This window comes from Anopheles marshallii, chromosome 3 (genome assembly GCF_943734725.1).
Source record: "Anopheles marshallii chromosome 3, idAnoMarsDA_429_01, whole genome shotgun sequence".
Classification (NCBI taxonomy): Eukaryota; Metazoa; Arthropoda; class Insecta; order Diptera; family Culicidae; genus Anopheles; species Anopheles marshallii.
Window position 1 is genome coordinate 14,698,795 of NC_071327.1, and position 25,056 is coordinate 14,723,850.

General features: G+C 45.4%; 2 protein-coding genes across 2 annotated transcripts in view; both read left to right on the plus strand.

The window, feature by feature from the left end:
* The first annotated feature begins 594 nt into the window (after positions 1-594).
* LOC128715427 (protein PALS2) overlaps positions 595-25,056 on the plus strand; it is a 28,522-nt gene continuing 4,060 nt past the window's right edge. Inside the window, exons 1-2 of the mRNA XM_053810323.1 lie at positions 595-1,060; positions 13,531-13,652. Coding sequence (XP_053666298.1) covers positions 595-1,060; positions 13,531-13,652 — 588 coding nt within the window. The remainder of the gene's footprint in view (positions 1,061-13,530; positions 13,653-25,056) is intronic.
* Positions 21,350-22,138, plus strand: LOC128715429 (uncharacterized). Its single transcript, XM_053810326.1, has one exon. The coding sequence runs from the start codon at positions 21,350-21,352 to the stop codon at positions 22,136-22,138; it is 789 nt and encodes a 262-aa protein (XP_053666301.1).

Consider the following 25,056-nt stretch of genomic DNA (forward strand, 5'->3'; position numbering starts at 1 on the left):
TAGTAGACCTTGGCAGGGACGGTAGTATCGTCATGCGGTTAGCATCCACCAGTCGTTTGGCCGGCCCATGCCCGCCTCTATCACATTGTCGAACGATTGTTCGTTTAACGACAACAACTACGCAACGTGTGACATCGAGTGCTGCAGAGTTCAAGCCTCGTTAGTTCTAATTGACGGCGCTGTTGTGAACAATATTGTGCTTGTTCGAAGGTGTTTCGGCTATGGGGTGTGTTATTCAAATATTACTGTGTGTCGCGCTTGTTAAGCTGCAGTTAAAACAGGTACTTTCATGACAAGAAAAAGTACCTCGAGTGCGTTAATCTAGACGAGTGTAGTTTCTCCGTAATGTGAGCTGTAACAGTGACCAACATCGGGCAGTATTATACCGCGGGTATTAAATCGAATTAAACAAACCACAACCATATGAGTGAAATTAGCATTTTCCAGTTCAGTGAACTCCGTGTGTGTGTGTCGTCCGTATCGTGCCGGGTAGTTGAGGAGCCAAGAATATATTTGCCCATTCCATTCCCCCTTCGCTTATTTTTTTGTTGCTCCGTCCATTCGTGCACAACCCATACGTGATTGCATGCAAATATGGTGCACCTTTATCAGACCGCCGGTACGGAACGGTCCCCGAAGGAGAAGACGGGCAACTTTATGTCGAACTTGAAGGGACTATTTTTCCGCCCCAGCCAGCCGAAGCTGGGCAGCAACGTGGGCACTTTCGGTAAAACCACCGGCGGGACCTCATCAGCGAAGGCACCGATTGCTTCACCGGAGTCGGGAAGTGAACCATCGTCGTTAGTGTTGCCACGTTCACCAGAAGCCCGTCCGTTGACGGTACAGCGCACGGTAACGTTACAGCTCCCGCATCACGGTGACAATCGGTACGACATTCGAGCGACGGCGGCCCAAGACGCCCGTCAGGATCGAAGGCGCGCCAAATCAGCGATCAAATCCGTCAAGCGGCGCTCCTTCGGCAAACGCATCAACAACCTGTGGAGCAACTTTGGACTGCTGCGTAGCTCGGAGCGTATCGTGGAGTTTGCCAACGGTCACGGTGAGTCATGTTGCTAGGTGGTTCCTACGTCTTCGCCACTTCTTCAACACCTTTTTTTTGCGGGAAGTAAATGCTTTCGAAAGCAATTTAATTTCCGTTTCGCCAGACGGGAGGGGGGACATTCGCCGGTACATCCCTTATTCACACCTCAATCCGCGTGCTGGGCGTCTCCATCTTAAATGGATCGAAAAGGTGGCAATCGCGATACACTGTTGGCACAGCTGTTGGTTGGTTGGTGGATTTCTTCCCCATCTTCGGCAGCTACGCCGACGGAAGCATATCGATTGTGTATGGTTTATTTACTTGCATTCGCCCGGCTTTGTGTATATTCGATCGCGTATTATTAGAACGCAGCACCAACGCCATGGCTCATCGGGCCGGTGCGGTGTGAAGGAAAAGCAACCCAGCGCCGTGCAAGGAAGTTTCGCGGTTTATCCATTTGTCTGATTAGTCAATATAAGCGCCGTGGATGGGGTATGAGATTTGGGTGGATGGATCACCGCACGATACGACGGTTAGAATTGGGGTTTTCCGGGTGAAAAATCGCTGAAAACATGCGAATTTTCCAGGTGCGAGATTGAAAGTTGTGTGTTCAAGCAATCGTTAAATGGAAGAGAATCGTATACTTAATTGAGTTGCTTGCGTCATTTATTTATAGATAAAGTTTAGATACACAAAACAAATTAAATAAAAGGGTCTATAGCTCTGTAAGTATTTTATTAGCAAGAATTGCAATTTTGTTAGAATTATTCTCGCGTCAGAGAATTTCTTCATGCAACAAGAGCCATCACAAAGAATACGTTCATTACAACGCTATAAGCGATACGAATTAAACTACCTCCTTAGGGGAGAGTGTTTTGGTGGGCACCTGCCCCCCCAGGGCATTAGGGGGAACACGCACAACACGGTGCGCTCGTCTACGTTATGAAATATAACGAGCTGCTCGTCCCACTTCCCGGTGTGCAGAACGTACGTTTCCATCGTTGCACACTGTTTACTACACCGCGACCAAACATAGCCCACGCGCTGCACGTGCTACGATTGACCTGGAAAACAGGTGAATGAACGAACCCGAGACGACCCTTTCCCATATTTGACCACCCGGTTCCCAAGCAGCAGCCCCCCGAATGATTCGTGGCGTGTGTCCGACCTCCAACTTCAATGTTTAACGGTGGAGGTCCTTTATGTGTGTGTCCTGTTTTGGTGATGCGAGAATCCATAATCCATAAAAGGTTCTGGAAGGAAAACTTCTCCCCCATGAAAGGGAAGAACACGCAGGTCGTCTGTCGTTGAAGTGAGTGGGAGCGTTTAGGGTTGGTGGTTGATTACTGAGCAGTTGGTTTTTTATTTACCTGGAACTCCCAACACCTGCTGAGTACTGCTGCTCGAGCAGCCGAGCTAGAGAGTGAGTGGCTCGGGAACTCACATGGAGGATTTTTATGTTGCGCTTCCCCCCCTCTCCCCCGTCAAGAAAGGCTCCGTTGCGTGAAGCCCGCATAGTCCACCGGATCGCTCTCTCGCTCTCGGTTTGGCGGCTGTGCATACCACAAGCCCGGGAACCGTTCTGCCCCGGGACCCCCGTCCGAGGTCCGAGCCAGGCTTCCGTTGGATGTTGGTTGGCCGATCGTCCGTCAGTTGTGACGGTGGTGTTGTTGAACTCGCTCGATCTCGCGCACACGCCCGGGTACGCGGCGATCGCGCCATTTCAGCGTGAAGTAACCGAGCAAAAAAAAAGCAAAGGAAACGCATGAAAGAAAACCTGTTCGACGAGTTCCTTCGCGTAGATTGGCGATAAAGCAATTTTTTTTCACTGGTAGGGAGAATTTCGCATCCACTAGCATCGTTCTTGCAATCTCTCGGTGTGGAATGGTGTGATCGATAGTGTGGGCAACCGGTGGCCGCCGCATTCTCGGTGCCAAATGAGCCGATCCCCAGTGTTTCTGTGCGTGGATGTCTAGTAAAATTGGGATATTCTTGGAAAAACAACCCATTAACCCGCGTGCCTTTCACCGGGTTACGGTGCTTCTTCGTGGGGAAAAAACCTCGCGTAATGTACTTTAAATTAATGACTTTTCTGTCAACAACTTCCCGAACGTTTGGATGTCCGAACGCGCCCAGCCCAGTGTTTGTGTGAGTGTTTTGTGTGTAAGAAGTACAAGTGAAAAAAGAGAGCTGAGTGGGACGTGAAGTGATTATTGAGTTTTCGGTGCGCTCGAACCGATCAGCAGCCAACTCATCCCAGGGACGTGAGGGAAATTGTTTTTCACCGAAGATAAATGTCACCATCTGACCTGTCTGTGTCCGCTTGTGTTGGCTGAAAGTGGAACACGTGTTGTGCTGTGCACGATTACCAGATGAAGATGTCGTGCATCTGCAAGCGATCGTTTCGACTGAGAAATATGTGACCCGCCCGGATTCCGTGCTCCCAATGTTGCATGGTTCCGAGTGCTGTTCTGCAACGGCCCCGCCTAGGCAGGTGGTATGCGTCATAAGCCAGGAACGCTACCCGGTGCCCGGTTTTCGCAATTCGCAAACCGTCAATCAAACGTCCGGGTGCCGGATTACTTTCTTTCCCCGAGGTTACTAGAAATTCGTTCAATTCAAAGACGAGCGCAGCACGTCCGTTGCGGATCGGCGCTTGGCGGGGCGCGGAATCGATTAAGAAAATTAAATTCCCATCCATCTATCTATGATTTCCGGATAATTTAAGATTACGGCTCGCTGCCGCCCGATCGATTAATTTACTGTCTGCGTCTGGGCGGATCGGGGCGTCCGCTCCTGGGTATGATCATCATCGTCTGCTGCACCGTATATCCACACACGGACACACTCGATCACGTCCGTCTCGGTGATTTATGGAGCACTGTGCAACGGAGGAAAGCAGTAGCAGCGGTCCGCTGGTGCATGCGGCATGCAAAAGAACGCACGTTGATGTCTTGAGCATACGCACACACGAAGGGTCTCGCCGTTAAGGCCTGGGAGGGGGGGAGACAACATCGGATGTGGGCGATACTCCGTTCAATGGTTCGTTTATTTTTGCATTTTGTATTTTTCCTTCGCCTCTGGACAGCAGAACTGGTAATTCATACTGTCATATTTAATTCACGACTCGAGCGAGCTACTTCACTCCCACACAAACTCCGCCAAAACACCACTTTGTGTGTGTTGTTGGACAAACCGAACCGGCCCGATCCAGACGGCGGGCTGTTTTTGAGAATGTTTTTGCTTCTGGAATAACCGTTCGGTGCGCACAAAGCTAGCCAGCTCCGGTTACAGCGCGCTACAAACGTTGAAGATCGTTTTCGGAAATGGAAGATTTTCACTGGAACCGAACGAAAAAACATCGCGTCGTTGCGGTGAATGCAAATGAAGGATGCAGTGTGCAGTGTGGTTCGTGAAGAAAGTGTGCCGAAAGCGGCAATACGCGTGGAGGTTTCCTTTGAGCGTAGCTTAAAGAGTTGGAAGTATTTATCATTCCTGTTTGTGTCAGCTTAGAGACAGAAAAGGGAAGCAATAATGTGATGAAAAAGCGGGTGGAAGTTGTGTTTTTTTTTTGGGTTGGGAAATGTAAACGACCCAATTATGTAAAACATATGCGGACGACTAATGTATGTTCCGTATCTTACTGATAACACCGACCCACCGAATGCTTTGTGAATGTGGGGCAATGGACTTTGGTTGAGTGCAATAGCCTTTTATAGTTGTGTTTACCAAAGTTTTAAAACAGAAGTTTTTTGTGAAAATTCTTATTCAGAATAGAGAGGTTAGAAAAAACGAATTGACAGTAAGATAACATTATAATACTACAATTTTTATAGTGCTAAAGTAAACATAACCACTAGGATTACGGTCAGAATATGAGTGTAAACTATCATCTTATTCGATAAGCCTATTTTAAAGGTATTAATATTAAGTTTGTGCAATGCATAGGGAATTCTTGATGAACACTAGCTTACCGCATTGTAAAGGCACTCGGTTTTATACACTCGAAGATCATATTTCAGCTGTACCTTTTAAAAAGCATTCGTGTGAATTTATTTTCGTGAGAGAAGTAGACGAAGAAAATCACTATTTAGGAAATTAATTACCATTTCTTCAACGACCATGATACAAAATCTCAGTCTGCCTGCTCTCTTGGTTCATAGATCTGAAGCTACCTTTAACAGCTTCAACTCCCCTATGCCGCATCGGGCGACTCGGTTGTAATAGGCCTTGACAATATGATACAGAAGTCTCGTGTCTCCATGCAAGTCATGTGTACAACGAAGCAAGTTCTTGTTCCCAACTCCCGTACTACCGTATGAAAACTATTGAAAAATGTATAGTCGGAGAAGTGCGAAGTATTTAAAGTAATCAGAACGACTATATTTAGTGTCACTAATTTTCAGTACCTGTCGTGAAGCGATGTCTAGAGGGATATCTTCGTCAAATCTTGAAGAAATGTGGAACATTCAATGTAATGGATGGTACAAAGGTGCATAGTTGATTTTGAAGATAGGTTTGATTCGTTCAGGATAAAAGAAATTACTTTGACATTTAGAAAAGTTCAGATATTTCTAATCAGATTGAATAATCAGATTGTCTATATAATGAAAAAACGTCTTGAAGAAATTAGAGCATTAAAACTAGTTTTAAAATACTTTTGAACCAATTCTATTGAGAGGAAAACATTAAAATTGCATTGGGGCTTTTTGAAAGTTTTGAATTTTTTGGAAGCATTATTTCTAACAACTCTGTAGATGATGAGCGGTTTGAAATTTATGTGCTGTTTGCAAAGGGAAAGGGTTCGGTCTGGTGTTGTGCTTAGGTAATGTCTTTGAGAAAAGTCATTTATATGAAACCTTAATGAGGAGTCATTCAAATCAGAAATCGACTTCCAAAAGATTCACGAATCATCTGGGCAATGGTTGATCAGGTTCTCAAGTCAATCTCCCAATCAAGTGGCCCGAAGTAAAATGACAGTTGAGGTCTAGTTTTTTTTTTTTGGTTCTATGGAACAAGCTCCTTGAAAGTCATAAATCTTGGTTGATTCGTTAATCTTTGAGGAGCTATAAATCTTTAAGGAACCACAGGATTCTCCAGACAATAGTTCAATCATCGAATATACCCTTACAGCACTGAGAACGAATGGTTTTAACAGCACTGAGTACGGTGGCGCCCTCTTTGATAAAAAATAACAACTCCGAACATCCGAAAAATGTCATAAATGGAAACTGACATAGATCTGACTTCAGGCATATAAAGCTAGTATAAAGTAAAAGCAAAAGTACAGACAATAACACAAAAAGACTGACAACAAAAGGTAAACACAAATCAGTTGAAATTAACAGTGAGTTGAACATGGATTTTAATTAATTCCAATCGATATTAGTTTATATACTATTCCATTCCTGCTAAATGCAAACGATCAAACGATTCGTTTTTTTTTGTTAAATCGTAACCTAGAGATCTATCACTTACCAGCAAAACAAGCATTGTTTGCAAACTTCCAGCACCAAAAACAACCATAACAATGTGTTGACCTTTCCGTATTTTCTGTTCCTCGTACGCTGGTTGATTATTAGTACGAGCTAGCCACAGTCCCTTAGTACACTCGCTGATTGGTGTTAGTTTACTCACATGTCAAAACACGCTGTTTGACAAGCAGAAAGAAGATCGATCGAGGGACCGGTGTTAGTGGTGGCGCTGGCAAGTGTTGTTGCATCCCACGGTTGGGGGGGTGGAGTTTTCCACAAAGATACACAGGACAGGTCAACCGGCTGTTGGAACGGTGGAAGCCGGAAAACTGAAAGGGATTGTTTACCTTCAAATTGTTCGCAAACATGCTGTTGTTTGATTTGCCACCCCGAAGCAGACGCGGGTAAGCGAAAATGTGTAAACACATTTGTCGTCATCGATAATTTCCACTCGGTGGTCATTCATTTGCCATCGTCCATGTGTGTGCGTGGGGGAAGGGGGAGGGGGTGGTGGGGGAATTTATGAGATAAAAAGCGTTTAAAAAAAAACTCACCCATTCTTACCCATTTGCCAACATTTGACTCTTGCGAATAGTTTCGCGCCTTTATGCCGTAGGCGTTGCGTTTGAGTACGAGGTCATCGTAGCGGTTCGTTCCGCACGGAACAATACCGGGTGGATTTTCCTCACATCGTCGTGTGCCGGTGCCGTATGTCGTCATCGATCTTGTTGCCGGTTTGGTAGGTTTTCCACCCAAGCCAAGGTGGAAAGTCGTTCACACACTCGCGCTCTCGCTCTCAATCTCCCCAGCGGGCTCTCTTCTTCGGTGACTTTTATTCATCTCAGTGCAAGCGCGCGCGCGTGACGTCACGGAATGCGGGATGCGATTTCGGACATCACCGTTTTTGCGCTACCAAAATCGACGCCCCACAGCAGATCACCGACCAGTTGACGATAGTGCGCGGTCGAGAAAGCATTTCGTGCGGCAACTTCCCGGGATTGTGAGTGTGTGGTTTTTGTCGCTGGCGGAGCAGCGAAGCCAAGCAGCCAGGCCAGCGAAAACCTTTGACCGAGGGCGAACACCGTCTCGCTCGTCGATGCGTGTGACGGGGGCCGCACGGAAATCGCCTACGGATTTAAAATTCCTTTCCATCCCGGCGCAAGTGCGTGATTGTTTGTCGCCGGCGTTACGTTGTACTGTGTGTTTTGTTGGCGCTTAACCCATTGTCGTCGCTTGGCGCTACACGCTTCGGTCGGCAAAACGGGTGTTAAGAGTAGCAATTTTTCCCATTGAACGGTTTGGGCGTTGTTGTTATACACTTACGGCATGTTTCGCATAGCACATTTGTTACATCGCTTACGACGCTTTCTTTGCGCATTTGGGCGAGAAATGATTGCGCCAGACATTCGTCACCCGAACGATCATTTAAACGGTTTCGGATTAGCCGGAAGCTTCGCGCGCACCACGACCCGTTTCCGCCCCACACCCTCAGGGATGGTTCTACACACCCGACCCGACGTGCTCTACACCTTTACCGTTCCTTTATTTTTAGTCCTTTCGTATCGGTGATTGGTGTTGCGGTGGTTAACGAACCATTTTTTCCTTTATTATCGAGCATGTTTTAGTGAATTGTTAAATTACCGGCCCATCGGGACGGTGTACTTCTCGGTATGACTACCCCTTTGCCGATCGGCCTTTCGTCCCTATAACTTACCGAAAGCATGCAGCATCGTGTCGGGTTAATAAGCATCGCCAGTAGCATGTGTTCTGGGGACCGTCTTGGCCTGTCCGCTTGTAAGCATATGTTTTCCATCAGAAGTCGGTACGAGCGGACAGGGCACGCTTTGCACGGGCCATGTGTAGCCATTTCCACCTGACACTTGTACCCTTGTTTTGTGTGACATCGAAATGGATTTGTTTGAGTGTGTATTTTTTTGTTTGTTTGAAAGTGATTTTTAATATACTGCAACCCGTAGTTTTGAATGTTTTCCCGCTTCGTTTCGCCATAATGTGGCGCATGGTTTAATGATGTATGGTGCTTTGTTGATTTTTTTTCTTTGTCTTTGTGTTGCAATGTGATTTTATTTTTAAGTCGTTGTAAATTAATTAACGCTCATAAACGTCCGTGACGGAAGGCATTTTTCATGCAAGTTCCTTTCAGGAAGTGTCTTACTTAATTGTGTTTGTGTGCATCTTATTTTTCCTTCTTATCAGTGTGCTAGATATTAATCAGTGTGAGCGAGTTTTAGTGTGCTTTGTTGTTGTTTGCACTAATTGAAAAGAAAAGGAAAAAAAAAACACTCGTGTACTCCGTCGCACTTTAAAACATATCCTTCCGTGTCCTCCCCTTTTTCGTCCGGTGACAAAACGCGCGCCACCACATGCCGGCCATCGTCCACCGTACACGATGGTTCGATTCGGCAAAAAGGAACCCACCGACAAACGGGAGCTGCTGGCCAGCATGGACTCGATGCATCGATACGGCAGCACAAAGCTAGACAACGGTAAGTGTCCCCCGGCAGGGGGAGAGCTCTCGGGTCATCTCACTTATCCGAAGGGCCGAAGACTTCCCATTTTCCCTTCGCTAATGGTGTGTGCACGCGCGAAAAACCACAGTCAAGGGAAACAGTAGAGTGAAAATGAAAATAGAAAGTAAATTTACACCGTCCCAAAATCCACCACGAAACCCGTGTGTGTGTGTGTGTGCGCGTTTGCCGTGTGTTCCTGTAAGATGGATTCATTACGATATTTCGGTACCACTTCTCGTCGCACGGTGCGTAAAGTTTTGTTCTTTCACCGTTTGGTTGAAAGGTGATGTGTGTGTGTGTGTGTGCACCGTCCGCCACCCAACCCCCAACCCCAACCCTTCAGCCCGTTTTCAGGAAAAGACACACTAATGATGACGACCGACGGTTTTTTTTTTCATTTCAAAATTTTCTAACACCGGCCGCGGCCTAGTTCCTTTGGCAGAGGATTTTCCCGTGTTATTTTCTTCCACCGCCATGGCTGACGCTGATTTCCGTCTGGCGTACTTCAATCATGCATCGATGATTTCAGGATCGCGGTATCTGCAATTTTTCAAGTGCTCCTTTAATGTTTCCCCGGTTAATGCCGGTTCTGTGTGGGGCTGCGAGTGAGATTTGATTTAAGTGATTAGTAAATGCCGATCGTACGTCGGGATCGAAATTCGGGGCATACGGGAAGGCAGGGAGAGAAGGAAGTTTTATTTCGTGGTCCGCAAATGGATGGTGTGTAGGCAATTAAATTAGACATGCTCGGGTTTTATTGGCCCATACGATGCTTGTACGAGCTGTTTGTTTGCAAGATGTTTTGGGGGGTGATTAGTAGTATTTCAGCTGGGGTTCACGTTTGAACGATGGTTGAAAGAGGAAGTAACTATCGGTGAACCGTTGAAAGTGCAGGCACTTACATCATTAAAGACATTTATTGAGCTTGGTTTATTGTGAGGTGTAATGGTTTTAAAGTATTTCTCCCTAATGAAGATAAAGTGGATGGAATTGAGGAGATTTTAGTAAAACAAAGTTAGGTAACATTGGGATAAATCCTATGACATATTAGTTATAGTGCACTATTTGACAGTGTGGTATAAGGAAAAACGACAGTAATACAATTTTTGTGGTTAAGGAGCTGTCTAAATCAAATTCATGTCGCAGCGTAAAAAATGTTATACGCAAAAAAAACTCTTGTTTCAAAAGCTGCATTTATGAAGCTAAAATGCCCATCTTGCTTTCAATAGTATCAGATGATAATTGCGGGGGACTTTAGTGCCAAAAAAAACTTTAAGGGTAAATTTCCGTTGTTTGTGTTGAGTTTTCCAGTGTGAAAAGTTTCGGGAACAAAAACTAAATCAAAAAATTGCTGTCCATTTTGATTAACTTTGTGCTAGAATGTTAAGATATAAGCGTTAAAACATATATATGTCCAAAATTCTAAGATAATTTAGGAAAGCATCTGTTTTTGGGTGCAAAATTTTTGAATTTTCATTCTTCAGACCAAGTTCTATAGAAGATTTAATGAAAATAATGTCGAAGCTCCTCTTTTTAGATCATTTTTAAAAGATCTACAAAGTTTCATGCGATTTGGATTAAGATTTTGTATCGCCGAGTTGTGATGGGTTATGGCACTAGTCAGTGTACATGTAACATAAAACTACAGTGGTGGTCAGTGAAATAAGGCCATTGTGTATTTCGGCATTTCTTGATATATTTCCAGTGAGGAATATAATAATTATGAACGTAGTGAATTAGACAGGAAAGGTTTTCCTGTTACGGGCAAATAAAATCAAATGACAGCTCTTTCGAGGTTGTACTGCCTCAAAGAAAAGGGGAAGAGTGAAAATTTTCGTTTTGAAGAAGTGGAATTGGATAACTTCTACACAAAATTGTACAAAATATCAACATATTCTATGATTTAGTCTTGTTTGCAAATTCGATATAGAATAAATCATAGCATAGTAAGTTATTCCTTTGTGCCCTGAAAATATTTCTAGTGTAATGCTATATGTCCAATCCATACTAAAATATTTCGCTTGTACATATTTGTAAGACTTCCCTTTGAAAAAAAATCAAATAGGGCGAACAATTTCACATTTTCTTCAACACGTTCTAATTGAAAAATAAAAGATTTCGATAATGGCTCTTACTTTCTCATTTTTAAAGAAATAATAATGAGTCTGGTCACATTACTTCAGTCCGTAAATAGTCATTAGATTAATAAATATTACATGGAATACTGGAGACAATTAAATTAATTTTGAAATAAAAAGCGATATCATTTCGTTATCCATCACTGTAAAATTCAAAAGGATAAATAATGCAAAAGCTAGTCATATAAATAAGATTAAAAATCAAATTGTTCAGCTTTGCTGTATAAAATAAATCATCTTGATATGATGAAACGATGAGAGTGTGTAGAGAGTGTACATTGCTCTCTAATCCGAGTACGATCCGCACCAAGCGACTCCACCAGTGGCAGTTGGTGACAAACAACGTGACAAAGAGGCTATGAACAAAACGAAATCTTTACGACATCTATTATCGTACATTGTGCGATTGAGGGTTTATCTGCGTGATGCCAAGAAGAAAAGCTATGCCCTTTGCAGAGAGATCATCCTTTTACAGTTTCCAACCACATCCCTCGGTCGCGCATCATTCTGCAGCGACCCATAAATTCGAACGCAGTAAAATAAAACCCGAGTGCATTCGTATGTTTGCGTAGCTTAACGTATTAGCACCATTGCAGACCGTCCGACGACAACGCCGGCTGACGAGTCTCGTGTGGGGCTAAGGGAGGACTTTTTCGCAATGTTGCTCTACAACTGATACATGTCGACCGTCAGCACCTCGGCAAAAGAGATCGAATCGTAAATACGCAAATACCCGCCAGCTCGGACAGGTTTGGTGACCGACATGCCGCCGGTACAGCAAAAATATGCACCAGCAACTGTGCAAAAGTGGATTATTATCAGCGGCAAGGATTAGGGTGGCCGGTGTTTAGGATTGTAACCTACGAAGAAAAATCTCTTCTCGTAAACCACAATAAAAAAAAAATCCTCACCACACAGATGAGAAATGTTGTAAACAAACCATCACTTCTCGTGCGGTGTGGCGTTGCCAGCGGTGGTTTTAACGTACGCATTTTACGGCCCGCAGTGGGAGGGTTTAAACCGCGGGGGGGTACATGCTAAACCTTAAACTGCAGTAACGTTTTTCTCCGGTGGCATCCATGGTTTAGGTTTTTATTTAGAGAAAACGATTTTCCCCCCCAAAAAAACAGCTTCATGACTCCCTCCTATCGGGGCGTCATCGTCTGGTGCGGTGTTTATTTGTACGAAGGAAATATTGTATTTTAAAGACAACAACTGTAGCATTCTGTGGGTCTCGGTGTGATTATCTCGCCGTGGAAGATCGGACCATTTTGGAGAATGGGAGTGGGGGAAGCAATAGTCATGGCTGGTGGTCCTGTACCGAACATCAAACGGATGGTGAGGATGTGCGCATACAGATAAATATTATTATGAATAGCATCTTCAAAGTGTCGAGTGGAATGATTTGTTTGGCTTTAAACTAGCCGTGGGTGTTGAAAGGAAGCGATTGCTACAAATAGGAGCAGAATCGGATGCACAATATTTGGCAAAGGAATGAGATATGATCTCATGTTAATTGTGTTGTGATAATTACTGTTATGGTGTTTAAAAACCCCAATTAAAGTGTCCATTTCTTGAGGTCTTTTTTCAATAGTTTTTTCGTCAAATTATAAATATTTATTTAAACCTTAATTTTATTTAAGGTTCAGCGTTGAAAGTAAGTAGTTTTATTTTCACCCAAAGCCTAACATACTTCCTGCAACTCGTCTGCGGATAATAGTATCACATTTTTATTGACTGCAGCTTTATTTCCCTTACGCGTCGCACCAGAACGTAACTTTTGTTAGCGCCCGACCATTAATGCCAATCCCTTTTTAAGCTCTGCTTATCGTTGTCCCTCGGCTGGTTGGGTCTTACGCCCCCAAAAAAAAAAAAAAAAACATCTATTCGGTAACGTCCCCATAAAAGCCATTGCTGGGTGTAAATGTACGATCCATTTTCCCCCGCGGCTATGCGTTCTCGTCCAAGGATACATGGCCGGAAAGGTACTGTGGGCAATTACACACACTTTTCCCACATCACCGGGCTAGAGTGTGCGATCATAAAGCGATAGAAAGAATGTCCCAATAAACAAGGGGAAACGCATCGCAACGTGCGCCAGCGGGTGTGGCTAATGTGTGGCGACACGTCCGACCAGGCATTATGTTTTATTCCCCGTTCGGAAGTGGCAACGTGATGGCGGTGTGATGCCGAATTCGAACAATCATTAGGTGGTGGTTACAGTGGTAAAACAACTAACTAACGTCGATCCGGTACCGAATGTGTGTGTGTGTGTTCCTTCGTTAGAAGGTGGATTGATTTGTTGTCCTAATCTTATTGGTTACGTATCGCTTCTTCTCGTTTTGCAGCTGCATTTCAACACGTGCGTGAAAATTTGACCGATCTCAATGGGCGCCCGGAAGCGAACGAAACGGACCTTGTATTTCTGCAAGGAATACTGGCCAATCCGGCCGTTACGCAGTTGATTAAGGTAGGTACTGGCACACTGTAAGGGAAGATCCACCGTACGTCTGCGGTGGTGGGTACCTTACCCACCGACCAGCCGGTCGATAGTTAATTGAATAACGTAGCACACGCGCTACATGCCCGAGCGTCCAATTTTGGAGTGTGTACTCGATGGTGCGCCACGCTCGGTATTGGTCCCTCTGGACCGTGGTTTCAGCAAGGACCTAGCGTCCTCGCGCCGTTGCGTGGGATGCCACATCCCACACACCGGGGAAATAGGGTTGTTTATTTTCACAAATTGGATTGGTTGCGGAACCAATTTCGTTGCACATAAAGTGTTGCGCTGGTTAATTGGTCGAGTGACACATATTTCCTTCGCCTCCCAAAATTGGGAACGTGTGAGGGGTGTTTTTTTTTTTGGGGGGCAATTTTCTATGCAACTGTGTGCGGTTAACCGTCCCGTTTGCTCGAACTATGTCAGCAGTGCCGGCTGGATGGTTGTTTCTTGGCTGAGGAAGCGTAAATTGGCTGACGGGTTGATGCGTGTAAATGGGCGACGGAAAGCTAATTGGTCATGAATCAGTGACCTTCCATCACCTACGGGGCAGCGTTTGACTCCAGCCGGAGGTTAGCCGGTCCATTGATGAATTGCAATTAAATCAGATTGGTTTAAATTGGTTAAAACTTGGCCGGAGGATGTTCTTGGAACGATGTACAATGTTACAAAGACGGATTGATGTAAAGCGTTGAGAAAAGATGGAATAGTTGAAGCACTTAAGACGTCCATATAGATGAATGTTTTAAGACATTTTTAGACCAGAAAAACTATTTATAAATTTTTTCTTAAAATGAAGATCTTATATATGTAGGATGATAGAAAAAGAAAGTTCGTTTATTTTCAATCGTTGAAGGAGAAAATCAGAAAAGCCGTGTTGCCAGCCTTAGCACCAACTGTCACCAAGCACAGGGTGATTCATTTTCTACATATACTATAGCAATATGCTTCGAATGTGTTGATGACTTGCCTTGAATTGTCTTACAACCTTCCGAGTGCAGTTCCCGAACTAGACTCCTCGTCCGCTATCCTCGCTAGCTTCCTTCTAACAACCGTGTTGCCAGCCTTAGCACCAACTGTCACCAAGCACAGGGTGATTCATTTCCTACATATACTATAGCAATATGCTTCGAATGTGTTGATGACTTGCCTTAGCAGTTGAAATAACCGATATTTAATAGCTTAGCATATGTTCATTAGTCGTGTGGCGAATTAAAACTTGTTCTTCCTATATCCCTTACCATCATAAAATTCTCCCCAGTAATGAAGACGCAAAGTTTGGCAAACCATATGGGTGAATTGTCTGCCAAAAAGGAAGGTTCTTAACGGGTTGTCCCAAAAGCAGGAATTCAAGCGGTTTTGTTTCAATTTTCTTATTCAGCCCCCGCTTTATTTCTTCCGCTTCAACCAACCGGCAAGCGAACGAACAATCCAATTCGCCAGATAGCACATTGTAATGTATTCACGCCTTAGAAGGCTTCTATCGCCGTAACAAAATGCCGAAATGAAAGTTCCAACACATCCAAACACCGAGCAACATCGTACCGGGCCGGCATGCTCCCGGAAAACAAAAACCCCACACAAACACAGAACGTAATTTGAGCAACTCATTTTCTTCTCCATCGCTGATGAGCTCCAATCCGTGCTTTTTAAAACCGGTTCCAAAAATTCGTTAACGTTTCTACGCCGTTTGTAGCTGTGTGCATGATGGTGGACCATGCTACATAAGCATGGTTTTTTTTTTAATGTTTGCCGTGTCTGAGGCGTGTGTTGCCGAAACGGAAAAACGGCTGCAGTGAAGCTGCGGTTGAGTTGCAACGCGGCTTAAGCCTGCTAAAACCCACACAATTACGACACGATCTACGTGTGTTTGTGGGCACGGTTAAAACCCATCTTTTGGGATGGAGAACAGAGGCGATGTTTTGGGGCTTAGTTTCGGGACAAGTTCTCTCCTTAAGTTTGGAAATGACATCAGAATGCCACCATTGGTGATTGTTTTTAAAGTGAGGTTGGAGAAGTTTTAACCCGATTCTTAACTGGTAGGGTTCCTTTGTGAGGTTTGTTACACCACGAACGGTGAGTGAAAGCTTCAACATAACAAGTCACGTGAAACTTATTAGCACCTGTTTCTACATAACGTAAAGTGAAAAAATAGGCCCCTTAAAGCAAATACGACTAAGCAACGGAGGTAAGTATCACGAGCCCTTTTATGTTGGGAAAGCCATCTTTATTTCCATTTAGGTTCGTGAAACGGTGTTCTGTTTGTCGAAACATTTAACCAGCAGTGAGATGTGTCTCTTTGCGAAGGGATCCAGTGGCGTGGTGTGCCGACAGGGTGGTCACGGAGACTGAGTTCGCGTAACGAACGTTTATGTAGCGTATAATAGAAATCAGCGTTGATTTCACTTTCGCGTTGATTCCATAATGCCAAAAGTTGCACCTTGAACAGATGAAGCAACGCCAGACACATCTTGGAGGGTGTTGTACCTGATCTCACCAAAAAAAAAAAAGGTCAAACTCATCACCAAGAATTTGTCCCAATATGCAGTCGGAGAATTTCGGTGCGCTACATTAATTGCCCCAAAAAACCCGGTCCCGGTCCCTTGGGACTCATTCGGTACATCATTAACTTTGTCATGTTTATGGTTGTGCTTCTCCACGGCACACGCCCGTCCCGGGTGATCATAGAGCATATTTATAAAACAATTAATCAGTTCACGGAATGCTTCGGATGCGTTCGCTCGGAAGGTGACGAAGCTTAACGATAATTATCCGTACATTCAGAGCCAGCACCGCTTGTTGGGTTGGCTTTGTTAGAAGTTTACCGTACGGGGGGAATGCTGATCGTGATGGTTGGAAAAACACCTGCTGCGGTGGGATCTACGAGAACGGCTGGCGCTTTATGGATGGCAATTCGCATATTAAGTCGCATGATTTCCATTGCCACGTCGTCATCATCGTCGCCGGTGGCGAAAGAAAAACATCCCCCACGCACTGGTCGTACCGTCACCGATAGTAGCTGAGAGCGAACGGTCGCTAGTCAAGCCAAAACAGACTTTAGTCTTGACCTGCGTCACCTCTGCGCGAACAAACGATCGCTTTTTTCTAAATAGCGGCAAGTATGGCTTGAGATACGCTTGAGCGGTTCTCAGTGGTTTCTTTCTGTGGCGCACTGAGCATTACCGTCTCGGTCGGTGTGATCTGCTGGTGCGATGAAGCATCCCTCTTCCCTCACGTTTACTCTCAGCTATATTTGCTGACCAATGGTTCTTCCTCCCACGGAGCAATGCGGTTCTATTTCTCACCCCGAAGGAAACCTCTTGAGCAATGATGTATTCTGTTTGTCTAACGTCGTGGTTTCTCGCGGTGGAAGTGACGGTCTGGGTACTGGGAAAGGAGGTGTTCTTGACGGTAGAATGCATCACTGACGTAGGCCTGTGCCGCGTTTCGTCATCGTACATGCACGATAGGTTCGATCGTACAGAAACCTGTTGATGGGAGAATATGCATATTGATGGTGTAGATGTTTCATAACCGATCATTACCGACTTTCACGAAAGAGAATTGAGCGTATGTGTGTGTGTTGTATCACATTGATTTGCGAGAAGTGTTGCAAAAAAAGAGGCTTTGATGTATAAATGTTGTAAATAATAATAACTGAAAGAGTTCTTGAATGAACGTTAATTAATATATTTAACATTTAATAATTATCACAAATTAGCAGTAATTAAAATAACAACTCCTTAAGTAATTAAAATTAAATAAAAATATCTACAAATTATCATCTTCTGCTGCAACCACGTTCAGTTGGGACTGGTTGACGGTTGGTTGACAAATACAATCAAAAATCCTCACAGGCTTCTCACTCGCCTTCCAACACACACGCAAACGAACTCACCCTCCCTCTGTACGCTGGTGGTTTTGTCCAAACATAAAACATAAAACCTGCGCAGCATACTCACCACCCGAGCGCTCGACCCGGCCTATCCACCACGAGAGCGCGGCCAGTGGTGATGATACGCACTCTCTACGAGTGCCATCGCTCGAGGAATTCCACGCTCGCTCACGGGTACACTCACGCGCCCGTATAGCGTTCGGTGCGGTCGAACCGTGAAGCGCGGGCTGTGTGGTTGAGTTCATTTGCGAGAGAACCATTCACCCGGCCAGTTGCGTGTGCTCGGGAACGCTGTTCCAACGGCAACCTCAGCACAATCGATTCACCCTTTAACCCGTCACCACCGTTGGTTCCTGTTGGCGTTCCCCTCAGCGTTGTGTGTCACGGTGTATGGTGCGTGTCACGCTTGACGTGTCGTGCTAGTGTATTGTTGGAAAAAAAGGGCCCCGCGTTGTGTATGATCTCCGGTGCCGATCTCCCGAGTGCTGTGATCGACGTCCAGAGGGAAGTGCGGTGAAATTGCTATCGGATCTGCATACGTACCGTGCCGTTGGCAAACTGGTGGTGGTGTCTAGTGTACGCAGTTTTCGTGACCGTTGCCATCGGTTACGGGTGATTCATAGTTACGCAGAAGGGCATACCGGACCGCAACAGCATAAAAATCAATACCGAAGTGGTTCGCAAGCACGGCATTCGAGCTCACCCGAGGGCCACAACGCCGGACCGGACGACACTGAAGACGACCAGAGCAGAAGGAGGTTAAATTTAAGGTGTGTACCATCGCTTTGTGTGTTACGGTTTGTCGTCCCTGAAAGGGGGAAAGTTTTCATACCCCCCTTCTTTTTCACTGCTAATGGGACAAGTGTTGTGGTGTGTTCGCGTGGAAAACTTCCATGCCAGCCGCGGAGCTAACAGTGAGATGCATACAGTACACGAACATGGCATGCACGTTGTAGCAAGTTGGAAGGAAAACGGTGGAAATGTTTAGAAGAAAATGCACAAAAAAAACCCCGAAAGCCCTAGAGAAAATACGGAACGCTGACCGCAAAGGGTCATTACGATTCAAAATGGCCTCCGCCAAGTTGGATTTCCAGTGTATCGTAAAAGATAATGGAGGTGAATGTGGTTGCTTCCTTTGGGGGAATGTTTCGGTTTTTTCAATAACATCCCCCTACGTTGGGGTAAAGAATTTTCTTCGTAAGGGCGTTTTCCCCAGCGTGTCCGAGACGACGTAACATTGAGTCACCAAAGTCTTTTAGAGTTGGAGAGGAATAGAAAAAAAAGGAAGGTATCCACCCATAATTAGCACTCAGTCGTTCGCATCAGTATAGGTGCGATCTTCCAAGCTGGGGCAACTGTGTGGAGCAACTTGGTCGTTGTGCGTCGCGTAAGCGCAACCTCGATCGCATCATTTAGCGGCGACAGCATGAGCATGAGCAAGATCACAAGAGATCGAGAGAGAGAGAGGGAGAGAGCCAGAATGCCTTTTGGGGTTGACGTTGACGCCACTGTTCGAAGGTACGCGTTGGGGTCTCAAGAAGGCAACGCGCGTTTCGCGTATTCTCATCACACAAAACGCCGAGAAGTACGCTTAGCGCTGAGAGAGGTTTACCGGTGCGGAGTTGTTTACGTTAGCCGTTGCTGGCAGCCGTTTGTTGGTCGCTTCACTGCGGCGATGATGGAAGGAGGCCTCGGTTGTTCTCGCATTGAAGTCGTTTTGGAATGTGCCGTAAGGGGAGTTTCGATGGGGGGATGGTGAAAACAAAGCGAACGTATTCGTACAGAAACCTTCACAGATGCGCGCCTTCAGATTGGGATGGGGTTGGCTCGGTACAACCTGGCGGAGTGCCGGAGCGCTTACGATGAGAAAACCTGTTTCTTGCGATGCCGGAGAAGGTAGTTCTATGTGTTGGAGGCTCCAAACAACACACGAAAGTGTGAGTGTACAGCATAAGCATCGATCTCCGTCTAGTGGAGATCGCTTATGCTCGACCGGAGAGGGCTGCAGTTTGCAAGATGGCACACTTACACCACCGAGCGCCGTGAAAAAGAAATCGGGAAATGGAAGAATCAGCAATGAGACACACACACAGTTGAAGCGGCAGCAAAAAAGGAAGGAAAACCCCTGTAACAGCACATAGTTTCACTAACATACTAAGCTTTTATTTTCTTCTTATTGTTACGCAATGATAAAGCACGGGCGTTTCACTTTTAGTTTCGCCTATCGTCGGTGCATTCCACACGACGCAAGTGAAACGGATAAGGTGCGGACGTGTGGCTTTATTGGTAAATAATTAGCCACCATTTAAAGGGGTTGGAGACGTGTTTTACCCGCATTTAACCGTGCGCATCCGCTTGATCGGTGACACGTTTTTAATGCCGGTATTCCAATTTATTGCGCTCGATACGAATGAACGCCTATTTTTACGCCTCCCACTATTATACAGTGTCGATTGCTTGTAACGAGTAACGTACTCATGGCGAATAAGTGATCAATGCGTGGGTTTTTTAATGCTGTGGATAAGATAGACGGGCGCCATAAAGAGATAGTTATTATCTTCTATTTAATTCAGTAGTGACATTTACCACCGGACACGCTGGCACATATTTGCTGCTGGATGTTGTATGTTTGTTTTCTCTGCGTTATCTCTAACCTGACAGGCCGTACAAGTGTCCTCATGTTGAAGTTGAATTAGATATTGGAATAGAGGCGGGGAGCAAATACTCGTTAACGAGTCTGTTTATTATGTGCTAAGCGGCGTAATAATGTATTTACCTTCAAACATTCCCACTGAACCACCAACACCATCAACTGCTCCTCCTGTATGCATCTCACGTTAGCAACACCACCGAAACTATGAGCACTGTGTAACCGCAGCTTAAAATGGCCCAAACGAGTGTGCGAAATTGCAGCAAACAAACCACGCGAAAGAACGACGACATGCTTTTGCGATGACGAGAAATTTCAACAAATGAACATTGACAAAAAATTGAGTTAACAAAACGTGTACGAATACACCGGCATTAGAACAACTGCAAATAGCAAACGTAAATAAGGGAAGCTATCGCAATACTGCTAGCAGCACCCTGCGGGGGTAAATTGATCGTCCAGGAGTCCCATGGACACGCGCTTTCTGTTCTGGAGGAAGAAAGAGATAAAAATGGCACAAGACATAAATTTGAGCAACTTTCTCCGATTACTTCCGACTCGCATTACTTTCCCGCTAGTTACACCGTAGCGTGCAATCCCGTAGTTTGTTTTAGTGATTTTTGTTGTCCATTTTTTACATTGTTTCTCTTGCTCTTCTCTGTTGTTTAGCTTGAAATTTCTCGTTTGATCGATTAAGAGTCGCGTTCGTTCGGGTTCATCGTACGCTAAGGGATGAGCTCGATGATTTGTCTGTGCCGTTTATTGTGTGCATCGTTTCTCTTCCCTTTCGCCATTGATGGTGGAAGAAAGTAGACATTTACCGACAGCAGAAGCTTCCATTTGCATGGTTTCAATTGTATCACTGTCAAACCGGGTGATCATCTAACAGTGTTCGGTAGTTTGACGCTAGATGTCGCACCTGTCGCGTTCAGTGTCAAGTGTCAAGTTCAGGGAGTGAAATTTCTCAAATCGTCTGCAGCGTGTGTGGTTTTTTTGTTTAACAATTTCAAAGGTGACATTTTAAGACCGGTGGTAAATTGATTGGAGCGCATTTGGCAAGACTGACCCTTCCTTGCACCTTTCAGTCTCTGTTCCATCGCCTAACTGGCTAACCCGAGCGAAATGAATTACGGGCGTAAAACGCCGTCGACGTACCGGTCGACACCGTCGGTCTACTCCCACATTACCAGCCGATCCCAGTCGAACCTGCACTCGCAGCGATCGCGATCGATGAAATCCGTCATGATCCCGTGGTACCAGAAGCCGATCCTGCACAACAACAAATATCTGGACATTCAGCGGGGTGCCTTCATCATGGGACTGTTCGCGATCTTCGTTGCGATTTTCACGATCGGCACGGCCGTGTTTGACATCTACTGCCTAGCGTTGGCAGCGCCCGGATCGTCCCACTACGGTTACTACATCATCTCGTACGAGTTTGTGTACGTTGGCAACGTGCACGTGCGGAACGCACTGATGGTGGCGGCCCTGTTCTCGCTGATCGGTGGCCTGGTGGTGCTGGTGACGAGTATCATGCTGGTGCACGCACTGCGCAAGGAATACGAATCGAAGATCGTACCGTGGCTGTGGTCGTTCGCCATCTTCACGCTGTTCCGCCTGTTGGCGTTCCTGTTCTTCTCGATCGTGAACGATCTGATCTTCGCGTACAACATACTGATCACGCTGATCTGGAGCGTCGTCATTGTCGCATCGATCTACGGCTGGCTGATGGTGTACTCGCTGTATCTGGAGCTGGCCGATCTGACGAAGCTGGAAGATCTTGCCCACCTGCGAATGGGTACGATGCAATCGCTGAACGCCTCCGTTGCACACTCGCTGGCCGGTTCGCGGCCTACGACACCGCACAGTACCGTCTCGACCATGCCGGTGGGAGACACGAAGTTCATCTAAAAAAAAAAACCCCCCCGCCATCGGAACGCTCATCTCGAAGATGTTCCTGTTCCGAACACTCGCCCATCCGTCCATCACATTGTCCATCGTCCCGTCCCCACAAACACAAAAGCAAACAAACAACCACCCGTACAAACAAACGATGACAATATCGCCAGTCTTTAGGGAAAAGTAATAACGCGCACATAACAATCGAAGCAAACGAGTAGCAGCAGCTCGGCAAGTTTAGTGTGCCGTTCGAAGATCGTTTTCGAAGACGAGGAAGTTCTTTTTTTAACATTTAGTTTCGTAATCGTAACAGCGTAGCTCTTAAGTTGACGGTTTTATTGTGCGGTGACTTCAACCGTCGGTGGTGCGCATAGGTGACGAACCTTGTTACATCGCGTTGCACCGGGCAATGACGGTACAGTGGTACATCGCTCGCAAGTTTTGTTTTATACATTCCACAGTGATCAATAAATTATTGATTTCTCGTAACGAATATTATGATTTAGTTTTGTTTTATTATGGATATTTATTTACCTTTCGCGTAAGTTCTTTTTTTTCGGTTATTAATTTCCTTTTTTCATCTCATCAACTCAACCGGAACGGAATTTCTTTTAGGCTTGTGGTGTTTTAAACGCGTGGGCTTTTTAAAATTTTATCTCTCCCTTTGCATGACCTTCCACAGCCAACGTTCATTCACCCCAACCTGCACGTTAAAGAATCGTTCCTCTTTTGACGGTGACTTTCTCTAGCACAGTGTTTTTTTTTTTCATGTTCTTTGCGTTTCAATGTGTGGTTTGTTTTTTTTGTTGTTTTGTTTATTAGGGGGTTTCCCTCCGGAACAAAAAAGCGTGCCTAAACATAGAACATTGACCCGTAACCGTACCCCTTGTCTAGTAGAAGAACAATTCTCTCAGGTGTTACGGTGTTCTTATCTTGAATGGTACATCTTTTTACCATCTGTTGCTCAGGGTATTTTAACGTGCTGCTACCCCGAAATGAACTCGTCTTGACCGAAATGAAAATATCTAAAGATATTTTATGCTCGTTGGTAAGGTTTGGCTCATATCAAGAAACTCTTTAGCTTCGAACTTTCATAACAATATGCATTTGACGTCACGTGACGACCTTCTAGCCGGGCCGGGCGATGTGATTGTCATAAACCTTAAGGCGACAACTTGCCTCCTTGGTCAAGATATCGCTTTCCGCACCATTTCAAAAGACACTTTCAAACCCGGCTTGTAATTGTTCCCGGCCCCCAGGTAGAAGGGAAAAAAAGGTAAATGAAGCACCAGAAGACATACACTCCTCGAATCCAGCGGGAGAATGGAATTCAGATGCATTTCAATTAGCCACCGCACGCCAGTATTCTGTCGCACCGTTTCTAGCGTTGCGGCGTGGTAAACGATCGTTCGCATTAATACCGCATGTTGTTCTACCGTTCGGAACCCCATTAGCATACTGGTTTGTTACTTAATAATGCGCTTTAAATGGTACAGAAAATGCGCTCCGGTTGTGATTATCCTTGACTCGCCGGTGTAAGAAATGTAGGGGCTGACGATACTGAGTTACGTCGCTTCCTGCTGTTCGTTTTGTGGTTTTATGAAGCGTTTGTGACTTTATTTGTAAGAGTGTCTTCGCCAGCTTAGGTGAAGATCGGCACAATTTTACCTTCTCCTGCAACTAAACTCGCAGACACGTAGTAGGCCTTGGGTTATACATCTTACAGAGTAACAAACGACTTGGCAACGGTGATGTTTCCTCCTTGGGGTATCTTCTTCACAAACACACACACATAAACACGCAACATAGCCTATCCGCAGTAAGCGTTTCATTACTTCGCCCAACCAACGCCCAACCCATGGAACGCACCGTGGGGCAGATAGCATCGAGCGTAATACACCGAACAAAAAAGGTGACCCAGTAGAGGGAGGTTTGTCTGGTCGATAGTTGCGTTGGGAGTTGTTTTCGTCGGTGCGCTTTAGAAACCGCCCCGACCGGGTGTATTCCTGCCGACGTGACCTAGAAACTGGCCAAGAGGCCAAGAACCCGTCCCCGTTCGCGTGTAGCAAGCCCAACAAAGCCGGCTACGGGCCAGTTGCGCGTGTATTGTCGAGTGTAGCGCAAGCAGGTTCGTCATACAATACGCCAAAGATCTTCCGTCAAACTTTCACGGCAGCAGTTGTGAGGTCTCCGAAAGATCAGCGTTCCTGTGGTTAGTGGTGGTGAGTTTCTTCAAGAGAGGCGAGGAAGAGGTTCGTTTGCATTAGGGGCCCTTTGCATACGGTGAAAGCGCATCAGCGTCTCAAGCCTCCAGTAACCAAGCGCTCTCGGAAGGAAAACGCTCCCCAGCGAAAGCAAAGGAACAATAGAACGCCATCGCTTGTGTTGTCTTACCATCGTAGATGGATGATTGTTCGTTTTACTTTCAATGTAACATTCGTTGCGTTGCTGCACCGAAGGAACATCCCAAAACGGAAACGACGAAGGTCAAAGAAATTAAGAAAAGTGACTTGCAGGTAGTGTGGGTTCGCCCTCTCTCTCTCTCTGTCTCTCAAATTCCACCCTGAGCAAAGATGCAGACGAAGCATACGCAGCATAAGCAATGTAACAAATTATTAAAAAAGGTGTTAAAATATGAATCAAGATAGGGTGGAACAGTGTGAAAGGGAAAGATTTATCGGTTGTCTTGTCTTGTCGCGCTAGAAGTGAACATCCTCCTAGTCCTCTGCAAGGAATCTTCCATGGCCGTGTGCTGCATAATGAGGATAATTTTCCGGCCGGAAGTTTAGGGCGGAAATAGCTATCCTCAAGCAAATAATGAAAATGATTGACAATGATGTGTTAATATTCTGGCTTATGTTGGGGATTTAAAGTTGATCTATTGAGCTCTTTAATTTCCTACCTCGGGTCTATTCTCTTGGGACTTTAAA